Source organism: Chenopodium album, chromosome 21 (assembly GCF_948465745.1).
Source record: "Chenopodium album chromosome 21, dcCheAlbu1.1, whole genome shotgun sequence".
Classification (NCBI taxonomy): domain Eukaryota; kingdom Viridiplantae; phylum Streptophyta; class Magnoliopsida; order Caryophyllales; family Amaranthaceae; genus Chenopodium; species Chenopodium album.
In genome coordinates this window covers 4216673-4238761 of record NC_137854.1, presented here as the reverse complement: position 1 = coordinate 4238761, position 22089 = coordinate 4216673, and the positions used below count along the sequence as shown (strand labels likewise).

Below are 22089 nucleotides of genomic sequence, written 5' to 3'. Positions count from 1 at the left end.
CGTTGTAGGCATGCAGTGTCGCAGTGATGAGTGAAGGTCACGATAACTTTATCAAAAGAATCTTGCGAAACACTGATATGTGAGACCTTAGCTTATTCACCAAAAACCTACACGTCAATTGTGACTAATGGTCTCGTTTTAAAGAAAAGGAAAAACGATGGACCGATTATAAACTACAGAGTATGAGAGTATGACCCTGTTCTTTTGAGTTGTATTGTGCTGCTATAACTCCGTTCTGCAATGTGTTGAAAGCTATGCTATACTCTGCTGAAATCTGCTCAGCTAAAGAAGCTCAAAAGAACAGAGCTTAAGTCAAGTTGTATCATCTATTACTCAATCATATCATCATATGCATTCTATAAACAATAACTTTCACATTTGTAAATGTATATAATTTTGATCAGTAAAATATAAATTTAAGGAGTATCATTAAATATAAAAAGTATATATTGTATAAAAATATATTTTGAGACGATTAGGATAACAAGATCTCACTTGATTACATTTTTCCTTTTGTACCAATCCTTAAAGATTGTCAAACATAAATGTAAATAGTGGTAAATGTCATGTCAAACTGTTGCAAAAATTGAAACACGGAAAATACTCCCTCCGTCCCCGCAAGAACGACCCATTTGGGTTGATTACACGAGTATTAAGAAAGTTAAATAAAAGGAAGTAAAAGTATATTGAAAATATAAATATACATGGAGTTTGTAAAAATATAGAGAGAGAGAATGTAATAAAATTACATGAAAAATCAAATTTTTATATGGGGAAACTAATTTTGCACAAATATTGTTGCAAATTGGTGGGTGTTTAAATGCAAATGGGTCATTCCTTTTGGGACTAAAATTAGGCCAAATGGGTCCTTCTTTTAGGGACGGAGAGAGTATTAAGTTAGGGTTAAATATCACCATTAATTAATATTTTATCAATAATTAGGACAAACTTATCAATATTTACATTGAGTAAGAAGGAAGAACCCATGACTAATTTTGTGGCATCCTATGAGGCTATGAGCGAGTACAAATAACTATGAGAATAAAAATAAAATTACATGTACAGTAGTATTAATTGTTAGTTACCCAAATTAGATTATAAAATTAATACTCGTAGTTAATGAGGACAAACAGTCCACTTCTATAGGTGGGTCTCTTGAAAAATATATTTAATGTTATACTTAGGTGGAAGTGAGGTGGAAGGAAGTTTCATCTGGAAATTCTACTTCTATAAGTAATAGAGAACAAAAACCTATCTCCTTCATATCATCAATTCAGAGATTAGAGTTTAATTTAGAAAAAAAATTAAAGATTAGTGATTAATTGAGCAGTAAAGCAAAGTTAGTTATGGAAGGAAAAGAAACCAAGAGCTGCTGCCCACCTGGTAGTGGTAAATCTTGTGGGTATGTTACTTTTCTCCCTCACAAGTCACAACTTCAATTTTTTTTTTTATTTTTTATTTTTTATTTTTTTTTTACTTCATTGAATTTTAGTTTACTTGTATTATGTGTAATTATTTTATGTTTTTATAATAAGGTGATTAGTTAGTTTTGTAATTTTCATGATTCAATTTATACATATTATTGGTCATGTTGTTGATGCTAATTTAATTTTTGTTTGAGGTATCTCATCTCCTCTATATTGATATAGAAAGACCGCCTAATATATTTCTGCATGCTCTAGTAAGAATTTGACATTGTACGGGTGCTATACTAGTTAATTTTAATTATTACGAGTTGATTGACGATCTTATTTATCAGGCCTAGTAATGTTCCCTCAAATGATAAAGCATACTGCAAGTGTGGACCAGGGTGGACTTGTGTGATCCGAAAAATCGAGGAGCCTCAAACCGATGCCAAGCCTTTCTACAACTGCGTCGAAGGAAGCTGTATTTGCATCACGTAATTATTTTATTTATTCCTTAATATATATATTTTTTTTAATAATCATCATCTTTCAGTGTTTAAAAGCTTACAGAAGATGCAGTAGAACATTAATATTTCCTGATAAATTGTCACGTCACTAGTTTAAATTAAACAAATTATGTGATTCTTAAATATGAAAATAATCCGTAATAGAGTAATGATTGATGATTAGATATTTTAATGTCACTACTTAAATAAAATGATGGAAAATGTATTAATTCAACAAAACTACAGTATTATTAAGATTTTTTTGTAGATATGTTTATTATCACAATCATATGGTCGATATGGAGGGTGCAACTAATACTAGTAGTTAATTAGGACAATATATATGAAGACTCTTTTTGGATGAATGGAGTTTATTTTTTTTTCAAATTTATATCTACAATTACATTTTATTGTATGATTTCATGTACGTATTTCAATTTATGAGTAAATAATCTACTGATAGTTGTGTACTTGTGTTTATAATGAAAGGTGTGTATATATATAGATCAAAACTGAAAAATTAAACGTGGATCAAATTAATGTTTATAACTTTATATGCTAACAGTATCTCAAATTGGTTATGATATTACTCCATCTTTATATTGAAGAGATCACCGATAGATGATGATGGTCCTAGATTACAAATTTAAAACTTATGTAGCCGAAATTAAAAAAACTTGCAGGGATGATTCGAAAAAAGAGGGGTCATCAGGAGGAAAACAAGTAGTAGAGACTGCAGGGGCATTTTGCTATTGCGGGGAAGGTTATGCATGCACCATCACAAAGACTGAAGGCCCTGATGCAGGTAAAGTTTTTTTCGAGTGTGGCAATGGCTGCGCATGTGAAGTTCCTGCTTTTGGATCTGAAGCTGTTATTCTCAAGGATGCCTGAATGTTGTCTGATTTGGATGTTTGGAGGACGGAGTTTATTTACACCACAATAATTTTATGTCTCTAGTTTATGTTGTTTTAGACTTTTAGTGTTGCATGAAGCTGTACGCTTGTACTAGTAAATCGTTGCTGTCAATAGACCGTGAATCTTGTACTTGTAGACAGAAAGACTTGCTGTTGTTATATAAAACTCCTCAATCCTACATCGTTGTTAAAACTACTTGAAACAATTGGCTTATATGTACTGCTTCCATCTGAAAGAATTCTTGAGTACCTCAGAGCTTGGGCTGTTTATGCTGATAACTACAGTAGTGCTCATAATACTGTTACAGACAAATTGAATTAAGGTTGAGAGGTATAAACAACCTCGTAATACATAAGCTATGATTCATAAGTTAAGATGACTTTCTTCAGCCTGAAATACATACATAATTTTAAGTAATGCTTCAGCATGGTTCTTAATTGAAAGGCCGTATACAACAGTACAACTGTACAAGGCTGAATAGAAAAGGCCATATACACGGTTTAATTTCTTGACTAACAAAATTTAAGCAAATCAAAGTTTCATCTGCAAATGTGTTGCAGGAAGTCAGGAACTACAGCAAGTACTCCAAATATTAGGCATTTGAAATAAACTGCTTGCATAAGGACCATTTTTTATTACAAGAGAAAGACCTACCCTCCGCGAAATTCAACTTTCTTTAAACACAAATCATTAGATGTTTAAAAATAACTCTTCTGAATTTCTGATATACTGTACAACACGTAATTCAAACAAAGGTAGGATCGAGTAAGATGTTTAGCACTGGGTTTGAGTATGAATGACTATCTTAAACTTCATAGAAATATAAGGATAAAACAAATACTTGAAATCTTCCCTATACAAAAGCATACATCCAATACCACCTCAACAAAATGTCCTTTACAATACACTCCCAGCATGATCAAGGTTTCTTTGCAGAAATATGTCATTTTCATTTTTCCTGCAGTCCTGCTTTTGTTGTGAACAGGCCATCAGGGTATACAATCACTATCCAAAATGGAAGTGTAGCACATATGAAATTCTTAAGCAAAAATGAGCGAACATACATGCTCATATACATTATGCACAAGAAAAAAAAAGTAGTTATCTGAGTCAGTTTCAGATCTTGATTTCCTGTCATGTTTGCTGGTTCAAATGTATATCATATCTTAAGATAATCCAGTTCCTTGCAAAATTCATATTAAATAAAAGAGCAAAGAGTTTCTTAAATCTTAATTTATGATACATTTGAACCAGCAAAAGATCTGAAAAGGCAGAGCAAAAATTTTCATTGACATTTGTAATTTATTTGCCAGACAAAAACGTATGAGAAATGCTGTGAAATGGACTGAGGTGAATGATTATCGCATTTACAACAAGAATCATTACTAGTATACAATATAATTTCACAAATCAGACTATATAGAGCTTTACATATTTGCATTAAGGAAAATTTGTGTTGCAGCATTAAAACACTACAGACAGGCTTCACAGTACATTCAGAGCATTCCGTACATCATATGGTTCACAACAATCAGCAAGAAAAGTTCCTGCTGATGTAAATGAAACAAACAGCAGTCCTGTTGGGCATGAACTGGCACACCAACAAACAATATGCATCTGTAAACAAACATACAGGAGTTTTAATGCTAAATTTAGGATTAATCTAGAAGTAAATTAGTATATTGTGGATACAAAATAGCAGAAACAGAAAGAGATTTGATTACTCACTGTTACATCACTTGCATGTTTTGGTTCGGAAGTTGATGTGCTAGTGTGCTACTGATGATACAATAGATAACAAAACTCAACAACATATTCCCCAATTTCCACAACCCAAACCAGATTGACCACCCACCTTCCGATGCCTGAGGGCCTGAAGTTTCAGATTATTCCGTACAAACACATAATCCTTTGCTTGACCCAACCCAAATCCCAGCTTTTCAACAGCCTCCTTACATGGCATGCTATCGCACAATTGCCAGCTTTCCTCACACATAATTGCTGCACTAGGAATCTGACTCAAAATCTTGATGGCTAATGTCTGAAGATGTGGTGTCTCGAATCCAAAGTTCTCCCACCATGTAACTGGCTCCATGTTATTTCTACATTCTGCAGCATCCTCTTCTCCAAAAGATACTTCTTCTCTCCAGTACACACCTAGCTCTTCTCTCAGCACTCTCCTAGCCTCAATGCCAGACTCATATCTCTCGAGTGTGGCATTCCAAGCCCTCATTAGACACTTGTTCTTGTTCTGGCCTTTCCCAAAATGTTTAGGATGCAACATATAAGCTGCTCCATGAAGTGGAGAAAATAACTTATCCCACTTATTTTCTATAAGCAATTCCACCTGATTCAACAACAGCTCATCTTTTATTCCTTTACTCCTCAAGGATTCTAGTGACAAAATCTGCCAATTATAAACATCTCCCATAGATTTATCGACATCAATTGTTGCAAGAAGTCTCATGAAGGGTTCAAACACCTCCACCATTAAGTTTGCGCGACCCCAAAAATCATCCCTTGCTATGATTGCTTCAACATTGAATCCAACCTCCTGAGCATTCTGAAGTCTCCACTGCTTCCACTCTTCTCTAACAACTAAGTCATACAAAGTTGGTTTTATTTCAAGAATCTTCCTAACCAGGGAAAAAGAGGGTGCAAACTTTTGTGAGACTTGGTCTCTGGATCCCTTGAGAACATCTATATCAGTGCAAGAAGATGAACTCCAATAAGCAGAAACACACCTTTCAATCTCACTAGCAGCTGAAACTACATCCTTCATCCCATCAAGATTAGCCATCTCCTCCATCAACAGAAGAACAGAATGTGAAGTGCAGTGAGACCAGAAGATATTAGGGAACTTGGATAATATCACTGACTCGAAAACATCACTAACTTGCACATCTAGACGAGTTATGACCTGAAACACATTCGAAGAACCTACCTCAGCAATCACATTAGTAAGCTCATTGATGAACAGGTTATCTGGTACATCTCCCTCAATGATGTCCACCTCTTTCAAGAACATGACACCTCTAGGACTCGCAACAAAAAAGTTAACACAGAAGCATCCGAGTGAGCCATCCAGACGATTCACACACAGTATTGTGCACCCTGTGTTAGGCCAGGACTCTCTAGCCAGTGCCAAGGCTTTCTCTAATCTGACTTTTTCTTTACTCAGCAAAGAACCTGATAAATGTTCCATCGAAGGAAGCTCATAAGTAGGACCAAAAGCACCCACAGTTTTAACCATTTCCCTGAAGTAGGCTGAATTCACAACATTGACATTCACTCCATCCACATAAAAGAACCTTGCCACAACATCATCCACAGGTTCAGTCTGTTGGTTAACTCCAACAGCATGCTTTGTCAAAGTGTTTCGACTAGAAGAAACTCCCTTCTTCTTCATAAGCTTCTTAGCTACGCGATCTTTCTCAAAAACACTAAATGTTTCTCTTACAGAATTATCAATTGCAGGACAAGGTTTGACACCCAACCCATTGTATCCAAGAAGATGGGCTCTAACACGCGAATAAGACCCGTTGTAACGTTGATTACAGTGGTTGCATTTCCACCTTTTAGTACCACTCCCTCTATCAAACCCTCCAAACACACTTACATGTTTCCACCCCCATTTATCAGATTCTGCAGGCATTTTTCAGTTACTGATAACTGCCAAATTTACACAAATAAGAACACAACCCTTTTTAAGGAGTAACATATACAAGTATATGTACTAACTAAACTAAAATTCATGCTATTGGTTTATAAACAACCACTCCCTCTGTCCCAATTTCATTGCCCTATTGGCATTTTACACGCTTTTTAAGGAGTAAAAAAAAATACTCCGTAATGCAATAAAAAACTATTATTCCCTTCGTCCCTCTAAGTTTGCTTTCAAAGATGCAGCATGCCTCTAACGGCGTGCATAATGAATGTTAAAAAATAGAGAGAAAAACCCACCCATTTTTTAAAATAGGACACCAAAAATTGGGGCGGACAAAAATGAAAAATGGGACGATTAAATTGGGATAGAGATAATACAAATATAATGAACAGAATATAGACTAACTCTCTAAAAACATCATATATGAATGCTAATAAGTGATCACTTGCAATGTCATGAAAAATAAATTATCTTAAGAAAAAGACTAACAGAGTTAGTGAGTTACCACCATTTTCTTAATTAATTTCATTGTTGAAAACATAAATATAGAAATTGCAAAAATTCCTATAAATCATGCAATATGATTAAACCAAAATAAAACTGTGAGTTAAAATATGATAACAATTATGGAGAAAGAGAAGATTATGAAAAAGAAGAAGTTACCTTGGAAAAAATCACAAATCACGATGATTGTTGCACGGAGAAGACGCAGTTGAAGCAGGGGTCCGTTTCTTAAAGGGCGGCTATAAAGAGAAACGGGTTTCGTACTCTGAAAAAAAACGGGAATTTAAAGAATGAAATTTGGATCATTGTAGATTCACAGTATGCTATGTATGTATCTTTGACAATTCCATTTGGCCAGACTGGCAAAATTAACTATTTCAATTGGACGTTTTTTTATTATTACGGAAAAGAACTTGCCGTTTCGTTTCATTTCGCTTTTTTTTTTTTTTTTTTTTTTTTTTTTTTTTTTTTTAAATGATGAGTAGTACGTTTCTTTTACTTGGATATTTTTTATATCTTACTCCATATTTAGCTTTAAAATTTGGGGGTTTACTTTTTATTAGGTTGACAAAGAGCCAACGATGATTTGTATATTTCACACAACTACACGTAAAAGTCATCCTTTATGCAAAGTTGACCTTGGTTGATAAGGGTTAACAACTTTAAATTCTGACTAATCTGTGTGGCCGACTCACACACACCAAACTACTAGTATTCCCTGACCGGTTATCCTTGATTGACCTGATCGGTTAGATAAAATCTCTAATCGATCGAGTAATCCCTGACCGATCGACCGACCGAGTAACCCCTATATTGACTGGGTAACTTCTGACCAATCGAACCCCCTAAATAAGTAACCCTACTACACGGTGCGGCCAACCACATATTTTAGCTTTGTTCAACTAAAATAAATTAAAATAAGTTTAAATAAAATAAGATAAATTCAAATAAGAAAAATTCAGACCTTTCTTTAACATATTAGCCTGTTATACACTTATAACTATCAATTTGAATCATTCTTTTTTTTAATTATATAGAGAAGGTATCGTTTACCTCTATTTTAATGTCATTCTCGGTGGCTATAATTATGAATATGGCAAAATTTTATTATGGTTGCATTTTTGTAAAAATATATAATCATGGTAGAATTCTAAATTACAATTTTTTACAAAAATTTAGAATGTTTCATAATTTCTAAATGTCCTTAATGTTTTTTTCAATGGTCATAGTTCGTATTGTGTTCACAATAAAACTTTGTCACATACAAAGTACTTCCTAAGATCTTGTTAGGTTCATATCAATATATAGTTTTAAACTTCTAACATTTCTTTGCCGACAATAAAAATTATGTCTTGATGAATATATATTTAGAATTATCAGATAAATAATCATAATTGTTGTTTCAACTAATTCAAAAAAAAAAAAAAAACGCGAAAAGGACCAAAAAGGATGATACCATTTAATTAGTAGAGAACATCGTGAGAGTTTAATTAGACAAGTTCTTCACAGTAGTGCGCTACCAATCTGCCATTTGTAATGTTTACATCAAAGTTAGTATTCTATAAATAGGGAGATATTGTAGCTTAGTTTTATCAAATTAAATCAATCTTAATACTAAAGAAGTTAACTACTTAAGAGAGATAATCAGTTATTTAATTAAATCATGGAAGCATCAAAGGTTTGCTGCCCACCCGGTGAATCTGTTGGGTACGTAACGTGTCCCCCTTTTTTTTTTTTTTTTTTTTCCTTATGTTATTAGTTAATTTTCCAATACAATTTTTAAGCAATTTAACGTGAATATATTCTTGGACAAATTATATATTAGAGCTACATTTATTTATACATGTATAATTGTATGTACATTATTACGTTGTACATTTTAATTTACATATTAGATTAAGCTACGTATGTATGTTAAATTGTTAATTGTTCCTACTATACAGAAACTCGTGCTGCAAATGTGCCCCCGGATGGACTTGCGTGATTAAAAAGATTGAAGAGCCTGAACTTGTTACCACTGGCGAGCATTTCACCAAATGCTCCGAAAGCTGTGTTTGCATCACGTAAGTATAAGACATATTCATAATTGTACCTAATAATAACATTCTGAAAAGATATATTTCATTGATTGTACATGTGACATATTAACTTTTACGTACCATATCTTATTACCTTATGTAGCTATTGTAAAATGACAAGTAAGCGTACACTTGAAAGATAAATTAAGAAGCTTTAGTTTATTCTTTTATGAAAATAACTAAGCATTTAATTAAGTTTTTGTAAACTGCAGTGACGAGTCTACCAAAGTAGAGACTGAGGGAGGATTCTGTGTATGCAAAGAAGGGTATACTTGTAGCTTCGTAAAGACTGAAGGCCCTGATGCCGGGAAAGTCTTCTTCGAGTGCGGCAATGGCTGCAGGTGTGAGATTTCTGCCTCCGGCGATGAGGTTGTTGTTGTCAAGGAAGCCTAAGAAGTTTTTTGTAAAAACCTTGACTTGTTATTGATGTATTACTATTATATATCTTTACTAAATGTGTGTGTTAAAAGGAGTGTGGAGGGTGTGGTGAAGTTTATATGCTTATGCAGTTATGCATAATTATATGTATTTTATGATACCTGATTGGTTTTGCCTTTTATATAATATAATCATTATTGTTGAGTGTTTATTATTTGTTGTTGCCATTGTGTAACTCTTAAAATTGAAATTTTATTCTATTTTCTAAAAAATTGGATCATTTTGGAAAATCAATGACTTTTCAAACGAAAAATTAGGAACCTCAATTGTATATGTTTTGAAGTAAAAACATGTTCACTTTGACATGAGTTTACCTTAAATTTATGTTATTATTATTAGATAAGATTTTATACCAGTTCATTCCAACTTATAAACCAAACATAAAATCAAATTTCTTAGTTTTTAACTACACCCTCTGTGTTTTTTTAAGTGTTACAGTTTGACCGGCATATACCTTTAGTCAATTTAATTGACTTAAATAAAATAAGATGTAAGTGGGGTAGTTGGAGTATTAAAAAATTGTAAAATAAAGATAGTGGGGTTAATAATTTTTTTGAAAAGTTATGAATGTAAGATGAAGGATATAATTAAAAAAAAAAAAAAGTAGTATTGGATTTGGGTGGGGATCATGAGAGGAGAGATATATAGTATTTTAATGTAGTTTTTTGCCAGAAAAGGAATTGTATCACTTATTAAAATACGGCCGGATTTGGTAAGTGTAACACCTACAAAAACACGGTTGGATTTGGTCGGATTTGATAAGTGTAACACTTTTTTAAACAACGGAGAGAATATAGAGTTTCATAGAAGTAGGATTTCATGGATTAAAAAAAAAATCAAATTTCTTATCATCTCCACTCTCCAGCAACTATGGTCGCTTACTTTGTAATTAGTCCCATTTGGCAATTTAAAAGTATAAAATTATATACTTATATAGTACTAGTCTTTGCGTTTCTACAATTCAGTACAATTTGTAGTGCTGTAGAGAAACGTTTTAAATGAAACGTTTCAGCAATTAGTAAATGAGGAGCACCAATCACAGCAAGCACTTCATCGTCAATCAATTAACACATCATCGCACGTCAAATCCATACAAAGTCAACGACACTCTTTTTCATTTATTTACTCTCAATTTCATTTTACTTGTTCAGGCTGTTCTTCTAAAACTAAGGAGTATCAAGATAAAACTATTAGAATTACAGTAGATTGATCTTACAATATTTAAGATTGAAGAAGATTGAATATTATTACACCTTTAACAAGGAACTATAATTAAGCTTTACAAGAAATAGATTACCAATTCACCAACACGGAGTACTAGTTAGCAATCCTATATGGAGCACAATTGACTTTTTGGTAAGCATGAGTACATTACGAATATAAATAAAAAGACTTAAGGAGAGAACGAAAGTCTTCAGCATGCAGTATTGTAGGAAGTACTTCTTTTGTTCTTAAATAAACCCAAGTCTTCATCATGTTTAGTTTTCAAGATCAACATTACATGTTTTGCGTAATAATCGCAACAATTTAACTTTTGCATAATAATCACAATAATTTAACTTTTGCATAATAAATGCATCTAACTTTTACATAATAATTGCAACAATCCAACTTTTGCATTATCATATACAACTAATACAAGTATTGCTTATGAAACTTTTTGCCAATATGTGTAAAATATATATGGATACGTTACCTTGTATCTTTGGATTAATGGTTTTGTGCATTAGCAATTTGACACGGATGTCAGTCAAACTACTGCGAATATTATGAAGCGAAGGGAATACAGTTAAAAATATTTTATCAATCTTTTAGGATGCTCGCCTGGTTGGTTGCCAGCTTCGGCTTGCTTTGAACTTTTTAAGTTACACTTCAAGAAACCTATTTTAATGGGGCTCAAAAGCTGCTGAGATTGTAACAAATACTAAAAACAAACAATATGAAATACTTCCTCCGTTTCTATTTAGTTGACGCGTTTGATTTAGGCACATATATTAAGGAGAAGAGAAAGAGTGATAGAGAATGAAAAGCAAGTGGGGTAGCTTGTAAATGCAAGGTAAAAAATTTACCCTAAAAGGAAACGTGTCAACTAAAAAGAAACTTCCTAAAAAGGAATACTTGTCAACTAAAAAGAAACGGAGGTAGTATACAAAAACGAGAAAAAAAAATCACAGGCAGTATAATTGCATTTGCCATAACATACTCGTAATAGAATGATTGAAGCTATAGAAAACAGATCGATCAATCATCATTTATCAAAAATTACAACTCATTATTTCCCCTTTCATTTATGAATTGTAAAATAACAAAAAAAATCAATATGTACCGAGGAGCTATGATTCGACAGGGGCAAATGTATTCTCGCTTGTCAAGGCTCCTCAAGAGAACCTGGGATTCACAACTTTGCGAGCTCAAAAAAGCGCCGTGATCTCGTGCGTATAAATGAATTATTTGTTCCAGCTCTATAGCATATAAGAGCATTGAGAACTGACCCTGACAGTGGTGAGAAAACCATCAATCCAGATCATTGGAACAAACATTAACTTGTCAATAGAAATTCGAGTTATAAGAGGATGTAGGTGGTAACCCGTGAGTCCTTGGTAACCCAATTGAGTCAGTACCCAAACTATATCCTCTTTCAATCGTCTCAGCTTCAAGAGGTAATTCATCCAATGTCTACAAATATAACAAGCAATTAACGTCATAAAGAGATAACAGATTTTGATTAGTCAAGTAAAGCTTATACAGTATACAGAAATTTGTAATCAATTTTGAATCCTTTCCGTTTCATTTACAATGTTTTTGGTACAAACATTGTAAATAAACGGAAAGGATTCAAATAAGTAAGGGGAAAGGGTAATGATAAACGTTAACTTTACTATATGTTTGGTATCCTAGTGGAATGGAAACAATTTGAGGAGATTGTGATTGAGTAAGGAAACGTATTTTGTTTCCACTAGTTTGTCAAGGGTAACAAATTGGGGGATTTTGTTACCCTCCGGAAATGGTATTTGTTATTTTTAACTCATACCAAACAACTAGAAATGGAAACACTTAATTGAATCCATTTCCTACATCTAAAATTACTATACCAAACGCCCCCTAAAAGATGAGCTCTTGAGTATTATCATTACAAAAATAGAAGTTCCACAGAACTCACCTGAAAAGCCTGTTGAAGAACTCGGAGAGTCTCTCGAGCATGTTTTCTCTTAGCTGACACTTCTCCAGGTTCCTGCAGCATCTCTTCGAATAATTTTTCTCTGCAGAAACCAAATAAATAAACCATAACTTTGGCAAGCTAAAACATGCTCATTATTGGCACGAGAAGGATTGCAAAAGAGGTACACACTAGTGTTCCAAAAATAAAACATATGCAGCTGAACAGTTTATATACCTGTAAAGTTTTTGAATTAAAACATTGTGCAGCTCACGTTTTGTGTGGTTGACCTGATAAGGACATACAGAGATTGCACAAAATGAGAACAAGATATAAGTTTAAAATTGTACAAGTAAGATTACCAGCAACAGCTTCATTTCACAATTGATAATTATTACTAGCATAAAGGAAGGTATTGTTCATAATCACCAACCAGGAAGTGCATGATAGCCTTGGGCACTGAATCCTCAATAATTTTCCTCACAATGTCAAAGTAAGATGATAATAACAATTTAGTAGCAGCTATCTCTGTAGCTTCTTGCTCTGAGAGAGTCTCCGAAGATCTCAAGATTGAAGGAGGCTGACATAAAGTAAAACGAAGATGTAAGACAACATGCCCTTAATGAATGTAGTCAATGTAAAAGAGACAAAAGCAATAAAATGCACCTCTCGCAGATGAATGGTGGAAGGCGCATGATCAATGTTGTATGCAGGTTCCCTTTGTGCAATACTTTTAGGAGCCTCGCGTGTAGTAGGTTGGTTCTCAGTTCCACTGAAGATGGATGAAATACCCCAGATGGAGCTACCTGTAATGACACTAGTAATAATTAAACGAAGAATATATTGTAAGATGCGCTCACATAGATCATTGGTATATGGGTCTCCATCTCATTACTCATAAGCTAAAGCATGGAGTTGACATCATTAATCCTTGACTGGTAATTGCTAACTCATCATTACATCAGGTCCTTTGGACCCAAACATGCATCTAGCACCTTTTTCTCCCCAAACTTTCTATCAAAAGGTATTAAATCCCCTGATACGGAAGAACTATAGAGTACAATTCTACACAAGATAAACTTAGGCTTGGACTTTAACCCAGTCTTTATGCAGATTTGCAAAGCCAGAAAATTATTAGCATGTTAAATTGCCTCTTACCCATCAGAAAATATGCCCAAAGGTTATACATAAGAGTAACATTGAGAATATGGTCACATTACAACGTGGAAACTACTCTCAACTGCAGAGTCCATCTCTCGGATAGTGTATACTTTTTGAACTAAGGGCCTGTTCATATTTACTGAACTGAGCTGAACTGAACTGAACTGAACTGATTGGAGCTGAACTGAACTGAACTGATTGGAACTGAACTGAACTGAACTGATTGGAACTGAACTGAACTGAACTGAATTAAGCTGAAATGAATATTTTATGTGAGAGGGAAATTAAGAGCTGAACTGAACTGAACTGAACTGAACTGATTGGAGCTGAACTGAACTGAACTGAACTGAAATTAAGTAAATATGAACAGGCCCTAAGTCTCTAAATAATGTCTCTACCATGTAGAACTTATTCTTAACAAGACACTGGGTACTTCAATAGTTCAATAGGCTAAAACCTAATAGATTGGTATCATAGGGCGAATTTTTCTACAGGAAATATTACTAAACTAGCATCATTTACCAGCACAATAGCCATTTTAAGATATCTTCTTTAACAATTTAGCTAAGTAACCAGCATCACTGCATCTACAACACGATCTACAACACATTCCCAAAAGGATCCACAAAAAGAGATTTGTAATTATGAATGCGCATTTCAGCACACTAAAAAACCATGATATCACCTTCCCTCTCACATACTGACCAGTGACCATGACACCCTAATACTGTGAATCTTGCACTATTCGCAAGTTCACAACAATAAAAGACTGGATACAAACATTGATAGAAGGAAGAAAAGAATTACAGCTATACTATAAACCACCAAAAAAAAAAAAAAAAAGAGGGGGAGGTGCTTGCCAGTAGGCCGATTTCTATCTGCTTCTGAATTTGCTCGAACTCCCTATTCATTCAAACAGATGAATAAGGTTGAGAGTGAATTCCATACATGGAATCAAGAAAGCAATAACAAAATTATGTTCGTTCCAAAGTCTATAAAAGAAACATGAAGTTCTTCCCAATGCTTTTCAACAAACATAAGGCAAAATTTTAGCATCAAGAAGTACAAACCAGGAAGGAAATAATTGCACCTGATCCGATATCACTCCATTGGCTGGTGGCTTAATAAAGCCATTAGCTGGTGACCTCACAATAGCTCTAGATCTTGAACTCCTTTCAGAAACTTGATTCGTGTCAGAATCACCACCATCCTGATCCAGAATTCCAAAAATCATAATAATGAAATTTATGCAGCTAATAATTACAGGGACAAATGGCGTCCATAAATGAAAGATGGAAATCAATACCCTTTGTCTAGACACTGGTACAACTACCATCAATGACCTAATTTGCTGCTGAGCCATTTCTAGTGCTCTGCTTCCACCTATAAAGTTTGGGTGGGAAGTGTTTATGTAATCCATCTGCAAAACACATTTGTATTTGAATATGAGCATTTCTAGCATCATAACAGAAAAAGCCAGAATTCTCCCCCCCCCCCCCCAACCCCACAGTTCATAGAAAAATAAATTCAGCAAGGAAATCGAACACCATGAGGTTTGACAGCAATATATAAAGTCAAATACTCATCTCACAAAAGAACACGGCGAAGAATAAAGGCAGGGAAAACACACAGTGCCTGAACAATGAGCAGCTGAGCACCAATCAGCCATAAATTTAAGTTTCAAAAAGGATACCTTCGATGGTCTTAATAGTTAATACAATGATTATCAAGTTATTGAATTAATAAAAACAAGTGGAAACAGAAATCTTCCTTTAACCTCAATAGCTGTTGCATGAATCTGTCCTTAAGCTGTAGTTTATCCCCCTTCCCAGTAGCATAAAGTGTTTGAAACAAAGATTATATAGGGAATGAGTAATTTATAAAATTACATTAAAAATTCATTATATTTTATCATGTTTTGAGCCAAAAAAAAGATTCGCACAACATATAAATATGCACTCATAGTAGGAGCAAAATAATCTACAGTCTACACCTGTTAGTTGACTGTTTGGCTCGTACCAGCATAAATCAAATTAGCTGACTTGACATTGCCGATTCATCAGACAATATAAAATTTGAGGGCATGCATCAGTGATTTAAATTAAAGGAATTAAATTACATACACGGTTTATTGGTAACAAACAAAAGAAATTTCCTTTTTTACTTCAATTTTGGCATGCCCTTAACAATACTTTGTAATACACAATCAAGATTGTCTATCAACATACCTCCATTTCAATGAGGTGTCTTATAATGCTCTCTGCAGGATTGAGATTTTCCCGCAAAAATCTTCCCACAACCTCATCGACCCGTTTTCTGAGGACAGGGTAACGTTGCAGCTCATTAACCATGGATGAATGGCTCATCTAAAAATTAGTCACCAAAGTACAGCTTGCTATAGTTAGACTGCCAGAAATAACTTAAACAAATAAATATAACTGTCTCTTAAACAACAACTATGGGCTCCTTACCTTTACTAATTCATTGTAAATAAACTGAGCACATTGTATGCTAGGGTCTGATAGGCGGCCTATTTGTCTTCGAACAAGAACTTCAAAAGGAACCTGTAGTATCATTATATACTTAGCAATTAAAAAGCTGAACAGCGGAATAGGATAACATAAGGCAGCATATATACAACTAATACTAGTAACAAGTATATAACAGAGGGTTGGATGCATTTTCAAGTTCCAACATTCATTAACTTGAGTAAAACACAAACCTATACATCTCATCACTTTTACATCTTTGCCTTTGCAAATGCCAGTCATTATAAACCCTAACCTAAGGAATTGGAGTAGGAAAGGAGAAATGAAGTGGCTTTAATGCCCAATAAAATAAAATTAAAAAAAAAAAAAAGTAAACTTTAGAGTCTATTACTAGGTCTAAACTGGAAAAGCCCTGTATAGTGATAAAAACAAACATTGTATTCATTTATCCTGGTAAATGTTGACATGGGTGGGGATCTGAAATCTAAAACAAAAGGTATCCATCAAACAGTAAAAGGAGGAGATTAACCTCTGCAGCAAATACAGCAGATCTTGGACCCCTTGCATTATGAATCGCAGTTCGAATATCTTCGTCTGGCAATCCATCACATGGATCAACATCCTACATTGTCATCATTTATAAACATTACTACATTAGACTTTACCAGGGAAATGGGTGAGCTGTAGTGTATACATCATTGCAGAAAGATCCGGCTAATTTAAGTCAAACTGGGATCATAGAATTCAATGTCCAAATAAATTTTCAGACACAGTACACACAATGGAAAGAGTACTTACCTCCAGACTCTTTACAAAGATAGACTGGAATATATAATGAATTCGTGCACCACCAGACAGCTCGGAGGTTGAAATTTCTTCACTTTTCCCCTCCACCAATGAAGAAAATGCTGTCATAAGCAAACCAATGTATGAGTCTCTGAAGGGCAGAAAATTGAATGAAACAAAACAAAGTTCAGGAGAAGATAGCAATGACACTGTGAAGTGTGAACAATATAACTGCTATTTTAATTACAGATAGTTACATTCCAATGATGAAAGAAATGACATGTCAATCCAAACCTTCAGCATATTTGGACAGAATGTTAAGCAAGAGAGTTCCTTGGCCAGCCTGCAGCACATGGGAACATAGAAACAATTACAAATTGAGATTACAGAAATTGCAGCACATATATCATAAGCATCTAAAAGAAATTGTCAGCTAAATTTTAGTCATCGCGGTTATTTAGCTAGCTGATGCCTATGACAATGAGAAAACAATAATATGAAACAAGGTGTATGATCCAATTCCCATCAAGCTCTACTTTTCAAAAGGAGGGGAGAGGGGGGAGGGGATAGAAATGAATTGAAGAAGAAAATCCATCATAGCATTAAACTGTTCTTAATAATTCATTGTTACATTTGGAAATAATAGTTAGATGAGTCTAATTTTTCCCATTATCAATTGGTCTAATTTCTAATAACAAACCGTCCTTTTTGCAAATAATTAATGAAGCTGGGAATTTAAGAAAGGTTGTATACATCTCACCAAGCACCCAAAGTTGTGCAGGTAGGCTAATGATACGACAATATATGATTCTCTTGTATTGAAAGTGCAAATGAGAAGTTAGTATAGGACTATAAGCAACACAAGAACCTAAAACATGTGATGCCGTATTCTGTTACAGAATTCTACGACATGCAAAGAAGTTGAGAAGTTTCTTCCCTAGCCATTGGAAAAGAAAAGGTTCCTACCAAAGCTTTTCTCAAAGAGGAATACAGCTTCACTAGTAGATGCAGGCTTTGTCAATCTGTCCTTGGTTGTTTAAGCAAACCAATGTCAAAGATGAGTCAGAAGCACGATAGTTAATGGATAGATGGGTTGTTGAAGTGGAACTCCCACGGCAATTTGGTTGCATATGTGGAAAGAAAGAATATGATAATTTTATTAGGCTTCACACTGTGATAAGAGGTTTTTGTGACTAGAGCCACTTGCTTCATTGTGAGTACTATTTTCTTTTAAAATTTGCTTTCTCTAAATGCTGCTTTCTCATGTTCAACAGCTTGATGATTTTGTATATAACCCTCTTATAGGCTTGAGTGCTTGACACCACCTTGGTCTCCTTTTGACTGAACTTTAACAAAATATAAGAACCAACAAAAAGAGGAGAGCTTACTCTTGTATCAGGAGTCTCTCCATAGCTCGCATATTCCTTTGTCACAGTGACCAGCTGTGAGCTTATCGCTGACTTTAATGCCGGAAGACATTCTCTGATATGTTGGACCAAAATCTATAAATAAAGGCAGTCAGCAAAATTCACACCTAAGAGAATAGAGCATAATGTCAAGATAAGAACCTGGTTCAACTTCTTTGCTAATTGTGGAACACCACAACGATCGGCTAGATTAACATATTCCTGCAAAACAAGATAAGTAATTATACTCAGGTCCAGACAGCCATTAGATTTTGTGAAAGAGTGTGGATCCAAACAGACTCCAGTCACTCCACCACTATTGAACAAAATGTAATACAAAACTTTAATTATACAGGATGGGAGCGGAAAAATCTCTCTTCGGCTTCCAGGGCATCCTTTATGCTGCGATTCCGCATAATGTCCTGCGCATCAAACAAAGAATGTGACCTACAACTTCTAAATGGCACCAAATAACCCAAAACTCATCAAGTAAATGTGAATTTCAAGGTTTCATTTTTACATAACAAAAGCATTACCTCTTGGCTGCGGTTAACCACTCCTACATAACCAAGTTGAAGAGGAATAACTTTCCCAAGTAATAAATTACGGGCATCAGTACCCCTATCCATGATATCCAACTGAAACCAACGGGTAGAGAATGTAAAATAATTCCACTTTGCAATAACAAATTAAATGACATATTGTATCAAGATCAGTTAAACCTTTGTAATAACACCGATAGTCCGCTTCCCTGGGAACAAGAGAAAAGAAACAACTAAGCAAATGTAGGAAGTAGAGTAAAAAGAAGTGAAATAACATGACTACAGAAATACTCCAATCCACTCGTGCTCATTTGTATGAATGAAAAATATACATAAGTGATGATGGATTTATAATACACAATAACACAATACCAGGTAAATATTTCCTTTGACAACATCAAAGGCCCGAAATACAAGCAAAGAAAGCTTACCATCAGGATCAGCATTTCCTGCTATTTGAAGAGCATCAGAATTGGCTAAATCAGAGTTTGCTGGGGTAACAGCCAATATCAGGCAGCTAGGATGTCGTATGTATTTCATTATCATTGTGCGGATTCGTGCCTCAATATCAGTAGGCTGGTCACCAACTGGAACTCTTGTTATTCCAGGCAAATCTATCAAAGTGATGTCAAGAACATTGGGAGAGTAGATTTTTAAACGAATTGTTTTCTCTGAGATTCCCCTATTGCCTCCTGCTTCCCTTTCAGTTTCGGCCTTGAAATGATTGAGACAAGAGAAATCCACAGCAATTAGTAAACAACTAACAGCCATAGGAAAAAGTGGATGTGGTCATCTAATTTGAGACCAAGAGATAATAATGGCGATTAGCAAATGAAACGTACAATTAGTTGATTTAGATAATAAAGGTAAGAGAGAGTTTAATCAGCAAAAGAATAACAACGTTTAATTAGCTTAGGATTCTCTCTACCATGACATAAATAAATTTTCATGATATGAAGAAGCAACCATCTTCCTCCCCAAATCTACCTCCTTCCCCTATCATTACAAAGAAACTACTTCCTCGAGCAAAAAATTGAAATCAGAAAAGCCTCAACAGCAGTGGCATATTAAATGTCACTCTACAACCCGAATCGATAGTCTTCCAATAAAATCAAGTCATTTCCTTAATTACGAGGGATTCGGATAACCTAAGAGCTATTTCCAGGCGAGGATAACTTTGTTCAATTCTTATACTACCATTGTATGTCTCTATAAGCAAGTACTAATCCTCCTAAATTCAAAATCATACGAAACTACAACAAATTTGCCAAATATCAGCAAAACAATAAATCAATAATAATAAAACACATAAAATGCCCTAAAAATACAAAATAAATAATCAAATATATATTGAATTAATATACCTGAATTTCATTCCGAATTTCAGAGAAATCATAGAACTTCCTACCAGGCAAATGCAAGAACTCGCCATACTCCACTTCGCCGCCGCCATCACCACCGCCATTATTAACCTTAGTTTGAATAAGCTGCAACATAAGCGGTCTCCGAGTAACAACATCAGGACCTCTAGGAAGAAAATCACGGCCAACAAGAGCTTCAATGACGCTCGATTTACCGCTACTTTGACTTCCGACAACAGCAACTTGCGGCAAATTGATCGGAATCGAAACGCCAGATTGTGAGCAGATATCTTGAAGCTTGTTCACCACTGGTATAAGTGTCTGCCCTAATGAAGAAGCTTTTTGTGGCGGCGATTGCGGTTGTTCGTCTTCTTCCGCCATTGTTGCAGAGCTTTATTGATTGAATTGAGGTGGAAATTGAGAAATTGAAAACCCTAGGTTAAAAAAATTAATTGAGAGTTTTTAGTCAGAGGAGAGAGAACGAAGGAAGAAGAGGAATTCTGGTGAAATGTGTTGGATTGATTTCGTGCTCTCCAAACAAAAATGTGTTGATTGATTCGCGGGTAAAAAGATTGGGCTCCGAAGGATCAGTTTGTTTTTTCAGTTAGAGTTAGATAGGTAATAGGTTGTTGTTTCAATTGCTTTTCATACAAGAAAAAAAAAATTTGGTTTAATTTCTGTAGAGAAAGATTTACTCGTTTTAATTTTGAAATTTAATGTGACTCCGACTATTAATAAAGATGTAATTTAAATTGGTAATCAAAATTTATTACTTCAAATCTGCAGTAGAATTAAATAAATTTATTCTGTCAAAAAAAAAAAGAATTAAATAAATTTTAAATGGAACAAAATAATCCATATTCATTATTCAACTCAATAATTAATTGGATGTTTGTGTAGTGGTGATTAGGACTACACTTGGTAGAGAGGACCCGTGTTCGATCCCCGCAACAATAATTGAGAGGAGACTGAAACCTTACCACTCAGAACTGATCCCTGAAAGTCTATCATCCACACTTTTTGAGAAAATTTTGATGTTTTCGAGGCCTGGTGGTAAAAAGTGTTGAGACCCTAGGGGATATAAATCAAGGTCATATAATGCCGTTTGAAACCATATATGATCATTTATGTTGTAATAAACGTCCGTGGTAGGCTTGAATTTTCGAAATCAATGCAAGTTGTGAACGGGTAAAATGATTGTTTAATGGCATATTGGATGGTTCCACCGACCCAGTTAGACACCCAGAGGATATTGGGCACCATGGTAAACATCTCGACAATTTTTAATTCCGGGCGAAAAAAAGGTAAAAAAAATACAAAATTGAAGGCTACAATCTAAACTTTTTGAGGAAATTTTAAGGTTTAGGGACCCGGTAACGAAAAAGCCTTGAGAGCCTAAGGGATACATCTCGGGGTCATATAATGTCGTTTGAAACAATATATGATCATTATATGTTGTCATAAACGTCCGTGGTAGGTTTGAGTTCACGAAATAGTTGCAAGTTGCGAACGGGTAAAATGACCGTTTCAGGACATATTGGATGGTTCCACCGACCCAATTAGACTCCTGGAGGGTATTAGGGACAGTAGTAAATATCTCGACAATTTTTATTTCTGGGCGAAAAAAGGTCAAAAAAATCACAAAATCGAAGACTATAATCAAGGTCATATAA

General features: G+C 34.5%; 3 protein-coding genes across 3 annotated transcripts; 1 reads left to right on the top strand and 2 right to left on the bottom strand.

The window, feature by feature from the left end:
- The first annotated feature begins 1217 nt into the window (after positions 1-1217).
- Positions 1218-3032, top strand: LOC145602390 (uncharacterized). Its single transcript, XM_081658583.1, has 3 exons — positions 1218-1402; positions 1760-1900; positions 2596-3032. Exons 1-3 carry the CDS (start codon positions 1347-1349, stop codon positions 2801-2803), a joined length of 405 nt encoding a protein of 134 aa, XP_081514709.1. The 5' UTR covers positions 1218-1346; the 3' UTR covers positions 2804-3032.
- A 1213-nt stretch (positions 3033-4245) lies between these two features.
- On the bottom strand, positions 4246-7295 carry LOC145602787 (uncharacterized). The gene is made up of 3 exons (XM_081658941.1): positions 7158-7295; positions 4556-6499; positions 4246-4444 (listed from the first exon to the last, which is right to left on the bottom strand). Exon 2 carries the CDS (start codon positions 6480-6482, stop codon positions 4632-4634), a length of 1851 nt encoding a protein of 616 aa, XP_081515067.1. The 5' UTR covers positions 6483-6499; positions 7158-7295; the 3' UTR covers positions 4246-4444; positions 4556-4631.
- Positions 7296-11689: 4394 nt separating this feature from the next.
- LOC145602163 (dynamin-related protein 3B-like) lies at positions 11690-21040 on the bottom strand. The gene is made up of 20 exons (XM_081658329.1): positions 20420-21040; positions 19487-19769; positions 19236-19264; positions 19050-19151; positions 18867-18935; positions 18676-18735; positions 18496-18609; positions 17402-17450; positions 17120-17229; positions 16851-16943; positions 16304-16396; positions 16061-16198; positions 15139-15252; positions 14923-15042; positions 14693-14735; positions 13338-13477; positions 13105-13251; positions 12909-12961; positions 12675-12774; positions 11690-12190 (listed from the first exon to the last, which is right to left on the bottom strand). The coding sequence occupies exons 1-20, from the start codon at positions 20795-20797 to the stop codon at positions 12062-12064; spliced, it is 2364 nt and encodes a 787-aa protein (XP_081514455.1). The 5' UTR covers positions 20798-21040; the 3' UTR covers positions 11690-12061.
- Between the last annotated feature and the right edge of the window lie 1049 nt (positions 21041-22089).